General features: G+C 33.3%; 2 protein-coding genes across 5 annotated transcripts; one reads left to right on the top strand and one right to left on the bottom strand.

Moving 5' to 3' along the window:
- Positions 1 to 2,158: 2,158 nt before the first annotated feature.
- Positions 2,159 to 6,065, top strand: LOC105842450 (uncharacterized). Of its 3 annotated transcripts, none has more exons than XM_012695615.4 (3): positions 2,159 to 2,272; positions 2,918 to 5,078; positions 5,569 to 6,065. In XM_012695615.4, exons 2-3 carry the CDS (start codon positions 3,000 to 3,002, stop codon positions 5,671 to 5,673), a joined length of 2,184 nt encoding a protein of 727 aa, XP_012551069.1. In that variant the 5' UTR covers positions 2,159 to 2,272; positions 2,918 to 2,999; the 3' UTR covers positions 5,674 to 6,065. The 3 variants fall into 3 exon arrangements, with proteins under 3 accessions (XP_012551069.1, XP_021207305.1, XP_037874098.1); XM_021351630.3 differs by having other exon boundaries at positions 2,918 to 4,811; XM_038018170.2 differs by having other exon boundaries at positions 2,918 to 4,451.
- Positions 6,066 to 6,962: 897 nt separating this feature from the next.
- Positions 6,963 to 10,671, bottom strand: RpL7 (ribosomal protein L7). Of its 2 annotated transcripts, none has more exons than NM_001043670.1 (7): positions 10,589 to 10,671; positions 9,764 to 9,932; positions 9,319 to 9,438; positions 8,931 to 9,020; positions 8,204 to 8,347; positions 7,380 to 7,529; positions 6,963 to 7,124 (listed from the first exon to the last, which is right to left on the bottom strand). In NM_001043670.1, exons 2-7 carry the CDS (start codon positions 9,926 to 9,928, stop codon positions 6,984 to 6,986), a joined length of 810 nt encoding a protein of 269 aa, NP_001037135.1. In that variant the 5' UTR covers positions 9,929 to 9,932; positions 10,589 to 10,671; the 3' UTR covers positions 6,963 to 6,983. The 2 variants fall into 2 exon arrangements, with proteins under 2 accessions (NP_001037135.1, XP_021206888.1); XM_021351213.2 differs by having other exon boundaries at positions 10,494 to 10,656.
- Positions 10,672 to 10,842: the final 171 nt, after the last annotated feature.

Raw genomic sequence — 10,842 nt, forward strand, 5'->3', positions numbered from 1 at the left:
TAACCTTTTGATAAGGCTCATTGTGGGCGACCACGTTCAAATGCGGGAGTTTTATGTGATATACATGAGTGAGCGCATGCTAAGTAGGAACCCATCTTATTATGAATGCTGCCGCCTACCATGAGACATGAGGTCTAAGTCTCAGCTGTAAAGTATAACGGCTGTACGCTCCGCTCCGTGGCAGAAAGAGAAATAACCAGACTATCAACCTGTACAGATTAACGAAACACTTTACAAAGCGTGTAAGCATATTTTTATTTTGGCTGGTTTCATTCGATGTTATTCCGTCATCTTGGAAATCCGTTGTTAATTTACATTTTACATGCTTACCTACGGGATTTAAGGAACGGCTATGAACTTATCAAAGGGCCTAGGTATTTAGTTTTTTTTAAATGGTAGATTTCTGCTTGATTTGAACACTGGCACAGTCGCATCGCTCAATACAAATACGGGCGTCATAAGCTTAGGACTTTAGGACATCATTAGGAACACATACTGGTCAAGGAATTTCGTTTTGAAACACTGCGATGTTTGGAATGAGATTCTGAAGAACTCCCCGATCACTACCCATCGAAATAAGGTCCGACGATTGAATTTTTTCTCAAAGTTGGACCAAACTAGCAGGACAGTTTGCCCCAATGATCAGTATTTCTGCAACGGGTCTAAGAGGAGCTCAGGCAAACGGATAGAAAACATTTTTTTTAGATAGAAGTAATACGATACATTTGATACTTCACTTAGAGTGAATCAAATTAATCATGATGTAATATTTCATTTTAAGCCAGATGATATTGTGATCCTAAAAACCGATTATGGGATATTTATCTTTATTGCTATTAAAGCAAATAGGTATGCTGAATAACTTTTCAACCTTCTCAATACGAAAGGCGAGGTGTGAAATTATGAGATTATTTTGTTTAGTTAGTGCTATTGTTATGCGTGATTAGCGTGATTAGCGCGATTAGCGAAGTTGTGTGAATTGTTTTATTTTGTTAATTCCTTGTTTCTTCAGACTGCTGTTAAGCATCTATGACACTGTATAAATGTGCGAAAAAAAAACAGTCGCTGGACTTGGCTTTTTTTTTAATTTATTGCTTAGATGGGTGGACAATCTAACAGCCCCACCTCGTGTTAAGTGGCTACTGGAGCTCATAGACATCTACAACGTAAATGCGCCATCTACCTTGAGATATAAGTTGTAAGGTCTCAAGTATAGTTACAACGGCTGCCCTACCCTTCAAACCGAAACGTATTGCTGCTTCACGGCAGAAATAGGCAGGGCGGTGGTACCTACCCGCGCGGACCCACAAGAGCCCCTACCACCAGTAATTACGCAAATTATAATTTTGCGGGTTTGATTTTTATTACACGATGTTATTCCTTCACCGTGGAAGTCAATCGTGAACATTTGCTGAGTACGTTTTCTATTAGAAAAATTGATACCCGCCTGCGGGATTCGAACACCGGTGCATCGCTTCAACACGAATGCACCGGACGTCTTATCTTTTAGGCCACGACGACGGCTTCTCTGGTTCTTCCAAAAAAAACACTATTGCCTCTGTGAATAACTGCCATTTTACTGAGACTTTATTTCATCCCATCTCATTTAATTTCATTAAATTTTATCCCAATTGATTAGTCTCAAATCAATCAACTTCATCTCAATTCATTCATATTAATATAAACTCCAAATTATTATTATTTTTCAAGACAGAATTTATAAAAGACTAGTATACTGTATGGTGTGATACCTTCGCCTTTCTGTTGAAAAATAGAACTATAGCATAAAATTCAAAACCTTGTTGGACTTTTTGGCGGGAACGCGAGGAGCGAAGCTGTGTGAATTGTTTTATTTTGTCTATATTGGTTTATTAACTGTTTAGTATCTGTGAAAGTGCACAAATGTGGAAAAATCAAACAAAGCAGCTGAACTCAACTTCTCGGTATCCTCCAAAAAGGCCACTGAAAAAGTCTCAGTAAATGACCACCATTTTATTGAGATTATATTTCATCCCATATCATCTGATCTCATTTCATTTCATGCCATGTTTCATATTAATCAAATTCATTTCATTTCAATTCATATTTTCATTTTTCCTTTTTAATAAGATAAATTAAAATAAGGCATGACCTAAAGATCTAGTTACCAGGTCATAAATTCCCATAAAAAAAAAGAGCTCTTGTTTATAATTATGTCGAAATGTTTAAGGTTGAAAGTTGAAAGTTTGAAACTGTTGAAAGAAAATTGAAAAGCCACAAAGTACCTACATACCTATAGTCGGATTTTTTATTAGACGAAGTAAACTGACGTTTACTGTGTTGTCAGTTTTTGATGAAATAAAAATAGTGTTGTGACAAAGTGAACGATTGAAAAAACTCCTGAATTAATGAAATTGCCTCGATTGTCTAGTGAATAGTTAGTGTGCCGAACTGCCGATATCGGGCACGGGGTTCGAATTTTAGTCGTGCTTTGTACATACCAACGAGTTTTCGACGAAACATTATGTTCCTATGGTATCTACCTGTACTGAATACCGAGTGTTTTAAACATTAAGAAAAACATTGCGAGGAAGCTTGTAAGACTGTCCTATTTCCAATGCATCATATAGTTGAAACTATAGATGTATAAAATATAACAATTATAGGTACATAGGTAATGAAAATAAAAAAAACTGATTGTAGTTACATACTACTAGTAACATATTATTATATTGGATCACTTTAATACAATTTTATTGTAAAATATAAATAATATTCTTTTATAGTTTGAAATTAATGATTAACTCTTCACACTCATTGTTCATTTATGTGATTGAACGAGAACTGAACGCATCACTATTACTTTAAATATAGCAACATTATTTCACAAAGTGACATTAGCTACTGTCAGCTGGCTTCGTCTAATTAAAAATCCGACTATAGTCAACAACGTTACATTTGTATTATTTAAATTCTAAATGAATTATCCTTATTTTGAGTTACTTGTGCCATAACAAAGAATGACATCTGACGATAACATTATGTCGAGACACAATTTCAAATGTGAAGAATCAATAAGTTCCTTAAACGTAAAATACAACCAATGTAATTCCATGTTAGTCTTTTGGAACAAAAATCAAATATTTATTTACGACAATTTAAAGTTTCCAAATCCAAATTACTCTAAATATATTTTACCGCAATATCATATACACGACTTGTTAGTCTACAACAATTACATCGTCTGTTTGGATATAAACGGAAGCGTCCACATAATATCTCTGAAATTCAAGAATACAAATGTATTAATCAGAAATATGTTTTCACCATTAGAACAGAATGTCATAGCAATATGTAATTTTACTCCTGAGACAATATTGTTTCTAAAACAAATGTCTGATAACTGTTTACTATCTATTCATAAAGTAAATTCTGAACTACAACCAGAGAAAAAAATACTTCTTTCTGTCTCTACAGAGAATTTTTGCACAAAAAACATTCAGACGAAATGTATTTTAAAGACATGCGGATTAAGCTTAAATAACTTCAATGAAATAAAAAGTTTATTTCATTCCAATGAAAACATATTATACACCAATCACAATTTACTATTGATAACGTTTGATAGAATGACAATATATGGAGCTGTTTTTAATAATCAAACTGAACAGATTTCACTACAAAAAATTTACTTGTGTCCATCTTTAATATGTAACATTGAAGTAAACCCAAATGATTTACAGATAGTTGTTGCATTAAATATAGGCACTATCATAAAATTTAACCTCAACACCAAGGAGCATTACAAAATTCATTTGAACACTGCTATACATAAAATGATTGTAATGAAAGACACACTAATATATACAGATGGTTTAACAATGTGGAGAGCCAATTTAAACAATGATGGAAAGTTTAAAAGATATTTTGCAAGACAAGTTTACGATTTTGTAATAATTGGTGATCAGATTATATGTACAACTTTTATGAATATAATATACAGTTTCTCGGTTGAAGATTATAAACACAATCATCATTATGATAAAAGTCATATTCTGGCTGACATCATATTGAGTAATTCAGAATGTCTGAATCAGATTTTTGAGGAAATTGAAAACAATAGCAAGATTGCTAAGAAAATTAAAGAAGAGGAAACATACATAAGTTGCATAGCATTGGCCAACAGACTGGACATAATGAATGAAGTTTTCCAAACTAATATTAACGTATACACAAATTATGATGAAGTTCAAAAAGCACATTCCGACATGATTCTAACAGAGAAATTGAAAGAATATTTTGAAATAGACACAATATTACTCTCTGTAGAATTATCTATAACAACAGTGCATCATACAATAAAAAATATACTTACAAATTTAGTTGAAAATTTAAGAATCTATACCACTTTATCATCTGGTAATCAAATTTTGAAGACTGTTACTATAAAAGTGAGAGAGTATTTGAAGACGGTAAAGTATTTGATACCACTTAAGTCAAAATTAAACAGAGTTAATGTTAATATCAAATTGGTAGTGAAGTTACCAGGAGTCCATGACAAAAGGGATTGTGTTTATACAGTTTTGTATACAAAGAATGTTTTGTTAACTGCAGAACATTTTATCAAAATTCACAAAGATTCTAGAACAATATGTTTGAAGCAACCAAATAAAACATTGCAGAAATTAGTACAAGAATCATCTGAGGTTTTGCATGGAAATCTTTTTAATATCCACACTGCTAATTTTATAAACAATCATTATTCTTTCTATGTAAAATTACCCAATGATTACAAAGAAATATTTAAAAACGAAACATATTGTAAAAATAAGGTACAAAAGGAAACATATGAATATTTAAGTAGTCAATATAATAGTGATGAGTTTTTAAAATCTAAGAGTAAATTAAATCTTGAAATTGGCGATTCCAAAATTGTTGTTGAAGTTGTAAATGATGGTTTCTCAGAACCTTTACTAAAAATTAGTGGAGGTAATATGAGTATAGGATATGATATCAGAAATTTTTTTGCTAAAATACTCTATGATGAGAACAACTCTATAAAACATGAAGTGAATCATACTTTTTATACTACAGTTGAGGTAATTTAAGTTTTCATTAATTCGCTATATAAATATATTAAATATATAAATATAAAAAGAAAAAAAAAAAAAAATTATATAAATATATTGTACACAAAGTCGCTCTAAAAGTTAAATAGTTTATTCTTGTTAATTACTCTGTGGAAATAAGTTTAGTTTGTCAGCAGACTAGGTACTCAGAAAACGTGAATACGTATCTTCTCTTAGTGGTCAGTCTGGAGTCTGGTGTGCTTAGTGAGAGTCTTTTAACGTCTTCGATAGCGTAAAAGTTAACTCAACTTGTATACAATTGGAACAGCGCCCCTAGCGGCAAACGTTCCAACTCCTTATAAATTTGAGAAATAAACGAATAATATCTGAAACTCGATAAATAAGATAAAAGTGCAAACCAGCTTTTATCACATATATTGTTCATCACATTACTTTTTTAGTTTAGCTAATAGATACTTAGTTGCAAACATATCTAATTGAAGTTCAATTTTTTTTTCAGAATTTACAGAAAACCATTAAAAACTACATCTTTGGTTCGTTTGAAGATTTCACGTTAGTGTTTGAGCAATTCGAAAGAAACATTATCGGAGGTCTACCATTCTGATTCCTAAATTGCTAAGTAAACGAGTGAAGATTATTTCGAACTGAACGAGTATTTGTTCACTTCGTTTGAAGACTTTTTTGAAGTTATACTTCTTTAGGCGCGTTATGAGAAATTGATGAGTGAAATTTTACGATGCGCGCGCACCGTGACACAAAATTAACAGAAATGAAGTTGCCCACTAAATCGCTCATTACAATACGACCGACGTAACTTGGCGAGTCTGAATATAGCCGCAGGTGAACTTTCCGAACCGTACCGAGAATTACCGAATTTATACGATGTCAAGAAAAGGGATGTCCAATATGCGTGTTTGAGGATGTTGTTCAATCGATTTTTTTCAAATTGATTAAAATTTAACTAATTAAAAAATAAATAAATTTAATAAAAATAAAGTATAACTTCTTACGCGCGTACATAAGTACACGCAACCTTTTTTTTCTAAATATAGTTTATGGTGGTTATATTTGCTGTGAAGGTTGTGGAATGGTTTATGGAATGGTTTATGAAATGAAAATACTACAAAATATAAAGGTTCCGTCGTCGCCAAACAGAAACAGAAACACAGAGGTGGCTTTAGCTATGGTAGGCGCAAGTGCAAGTGGGCTCCGATCTCGGCACGCTCTTACTAGAGGGCGCTAGGGTAATGACTGCACACGTGGGCGCTACGTAAGTTGTATAGACCACTCAAATATCTACAAACAGTCATTGCTTCATTAAAGTGACTCCACCCATTAGTAATGGGGTACTAAGTACAAACTGCTCATTTCTAATTTTTATTTCGAACTTTGGCAGACCCATGACAAGAAAGGAAAAAAATTAAGAATTTAAAAAATTCTCGTGTTCTTAATGGGTGTAGAAAATAATTTGCCAGACTTGACCCTGCACCCACAGTATAATACAAACAGAGTAATTTCATTGGTCGATGTACCACTTTGGGTTTAACGTTCACTTTGTTCACACTGTGTACATTGCCTATTTCTGCCGTGAAGCAGTAATGCGTTTCGGTTTGAAGGGTGGGGCAGCCGTTGTAACTATACTGAGACCTTAAAATTTATATCTCAAGGTGGGTGGCGCATTTACATTCTAAATGTCTATGGGCTCCAGTAACCACTTAACACCAGGTGGGCTGTGTGCTTGTCCACCCATCTAAGCAATAAAAAAAAAAACGACGATAATCGTTGATCAATCATCACGACCTACAGGGAGTCCTAGTAAACTGCCCTATTCAATATCTATTCGCCTACAAATTTGTGATTTTTGTAATTTATTATAAAAATAAAACGAATAAATACAATTATAAATCTATTTATTTAAACCATCCTCCTGAGAAGATCGTTGATCTTGTCTTCGCGGTTACCAAAGTCTCCCCCGTCGACATAATGAATGGTCTTCTTGCGCCAACCACCAGTTGGATTGTTCAATTTGAAGGGCCACAGGAAATTACTCGCGTACTGAAAATAAATCCAAACATTTTTAGAATTTTATTATCAATTAAACAATTTTCTAAGTGAACAGGTTAAATTTCAAATAAAAATATTTAGAACCAAATTTGGTTGTTAAATTAAGTTCAAATTGTATCCGTCTAACATAAAATATAATTTTCATAAATTCTAAATCATCCCATAATTCTGACTAGGATAAAACAACTTTAGTTCAGCCTTTATAAAAAGTATGTTTTGATTTTTAAACTATATTTTACTAATTACCTTGAACTTTTCTCCAACAGTGAAGATCTCATGGATGAGGTCCTCAACACAGATAATGTTGTGTTTATGGAGCCTCTTCTCAACAATGCTGTTGGAAGTGATTGGTATACGTTGTCCACTCAGCTTGGCGAATCCACGTTTGTATACTAACTACAAAGACATGAGAAAAAATATTACATTACAGGTTATATGCATGTACCCGTGACTTTGTCCATGTGGATTTAATCCCTTAGTAATTCATTTTTTAATTAAACTCGCGATATAGTGCTATTCACAAAACTAATAATGCCAATGGCAGAGTGGTATTGTAAACATGCATAGTTTCTTCAACATTTACAATAAAAGATAGACAAAGATATTGCATTTTTTTTTAATTTCAGTAGTCAATGACATCTAAACACCCATGGCATTGCTCTGACTAAGGTCCATAAGCAACAGTAGCCACTCACGATCTAGATGGGCTGCATGCTAATCTACTACTACTACTAAGGGTAAAAAGGAAAGATAAGGTCTAGAGTCTGTAAAATAAGATGGGATGAAACTATCCACATGCTTTGTTTTCCTTCATATTTTAGTCAAGAAGAATAGAAGCTAAGATAGGATAATAAACGGACCAAATGTTTTCTTTTTTTTGGTTGTACATTATCTTAATGCTATATTTAGCTGTTTGGTGTAACATTATATTCAACATAGGAAGAAATCACTAATTTAGTATAGCAATAAGAACTTTATCTCCCCCTTACTCTGGATATTATGTGGTATGAAGAAGCGTTTTGGAGCAATACCACATTAATTAAATAAACTATTGTCAGCAATTTACTTACCTCACGGACACTCTTTAAGTTGGGGTATCCCCAAGCAATGTAAGGCTCGGCGATACGTAGCATATTCACAGTAGCCTTATTCAGACGTACAAACACACCATTGTTTATTTGGCGCAGTCTAAACAGTTGCAGAACTTTACGGACCTGTGTGAATTAAATCATTTATCATTATCATTTGTTGATCGAAAATTAATATCATAAAAGTTTGAATATTTATTTTAATTACAAAATCATTTTAAGTTTGGTTGTAAATTAACCATTAAATATTTAAATGCATAATTTACTAGCTACTTGAAGTGATTGTGATCTCATTTGAGTATGATTTGCAGAAGATTTACTTCATTTGCAAATGCAGGCTGAATGACAGCTGTTGCTCGCATTGAAGTATTTTGAAATCATGATAGGCATGGTTTTTTTTAAATAATGAAATTATATTTTATTAAAAAAGACTGTTTGAGTGATAGGAAAGTTGTCAGAGCATATTGCATGACACCATAGGGTCACTCGGTTTAATCTGGCGCCTACTGTAGCCAACTAGCTCAAGAAAGCCGTCGGTGTGCGAGGCGCACTCTATGTTTTTTAAATTTATAAATTTTTTACTATGCATTGCTACAGATAGTCAGTGTATTTCAATGTTTTCTTCTAATTCTTTTTATTATTGTTATTCTTTATGAATCTTAAAATGTTTTTTTTAATGAATAAACAATCGTAATCTGTTATAGCTTACCTTCGGTGAAACTTGGTTGATACCACGGATTCGGATGACAAATGCCAATTTGGCTTCCCCGGGAACGTAGTAGTTGCCACGATTGCGTGCCTGTAAACAAGAACATTATTGTTTTTTTAGCTCAAAGCTCTGAGCTATAATGTATTGTGGCAGGGCAAAGCGGTAGATAAGCAGCTTAAATTCTCTCTGCCTAGGTAGTAACAGATTTAACTTACATATTTTCATAAATCTACGCACAGTTAGAAGAACACATGCAGCCTTAAAGGAATGTACATAGCATAGATAGCATGACAAGCAAGTAAGTCTTCTTTCACTGAAAATTTTCTGTAGGTAAAGTCATTTTGGTGTAAAACTGATTAAATAACTACAACTTGACAAAATCTCATACTTGTCTGGCTAGTCTGATTTCATCACGTTCCTTGATGCGGTATTCCTTGACGTACTGTTCAGCCCTCTTGAAGATTTCCCTCTTCTTCTTGATGGCAGAAGAACGCCTCTTTAGCGTAACCTTGTCAAAGAAAAATGATAATATAAATTAGGCATTATTATCATGTTTTAGCTAGTTTATTTTTTATTTTCAGATTGAAAATGAACAGCACCGTAAGTGTATCAGATGAACTATGCCTTTTAAATTTTGTCTCATCATTTGATTGAGCGATAATTGGGAATTTATTTTTATAATAAAGTCTTCACTTAACATCAGGGGTATATGGCCCATGAGTCTGACCAGATGTTCAAACACATGATTAACAGATTTTAATCTAATATGTATAACAAAAACTCAGAAAAGGTCCTATAGATATTTTTTCTAGTTCCAGTGGTTGTGGTGGTACCTGTAATCTCCTAGTGCGAAGAGCCTCTCTCCTCTTACGATGCTTGAGCACTGACTCTGGTACAGCAGGCAGCTTCTTACTGTCTTCCTTCCCTTTGACGGGCTTCTTCTCGGCCGCAGCCTTCTTGTCGGTAGCCGCAGCCTTCTTTTCTGTAGTCGCAACCATCGTGCTGTAAAATGTTTTTTTTAATTCATAGGCACTGCTTACTTTGAACAAAAAAGACAAATCAGCTAAGAAATAGAGATAATCTGTTAAATATTTCACACTTTATAATAATCCTTTTTTCTTAAATTGTGATCGCAATCTTCCAAGTTTTTAGCTTTTTTATTGAAAGGTGGTATCATACTGAGGCATATTTCCAATAGCTGAAATCAACAATGCATTTTTAAGAATCACACTACTTAATTTGAATCTCGTGAACAATCATACCTATTGAGTTTAATACTATGATTATCAGTTTAACTGAACGGAATCCAATGTATGCCCGATCACTACAGTATCGTGAAACTAATTTAGGTTAGGTCACAACAACAAAACAGCAAAGCATCCATTAACATTGTTGAACAATAAAAGAACATTGTGATTTCACTATATTAACTTATTCTAACAACTAAAACTAACTTTAAATTGAGAAATTTAAGAAATACAGAGAACAAGAAATATGCTATGAGCGAGGCGGCATGTCATGCTTCCAAGTCGGACAAATTTTCACTTTTTCACCAAAACTCACAAATGAATTTATCTTAGCACTCGTTCTAGTTTTTCTTAATGTTTTATAAATGATTAAACCTAATTTTAAAGATATTTTAGTAAATATTCAGTAACCTGCGAGGCAAAACTCCACGCGGCACGTGTGTCAAGTTATCAAAAAGACAGAGAAAATAGACTTCCGCTAGTCGCCATTTTGTGATATTTTTCAGTCTAGTAACACCACTAAGCCCTGGCACTTGTTGATTTAAGGGATCGGCTAAATCGTGTCTCCTCTACCGCTTGAAGGCACACATTCTATGGCTTAGTTTTTGTACTGGAAAGTGGAAATCCTAGACAGTAAAAACATAGACATCACACTATTAATTATT

Source organism: Bombyx mori, chromosome 20 (assembly GCF_030269925.1).
Source record: "Bombyx mori chromosome 20, ASM3026992v2".
NCBI classification, from domain to species: Eukaryota; Metazoa; Arthropoda; class Insecta; order Lepidoptera; family Bombycidae; genus Bombyx; species Bombyx mori.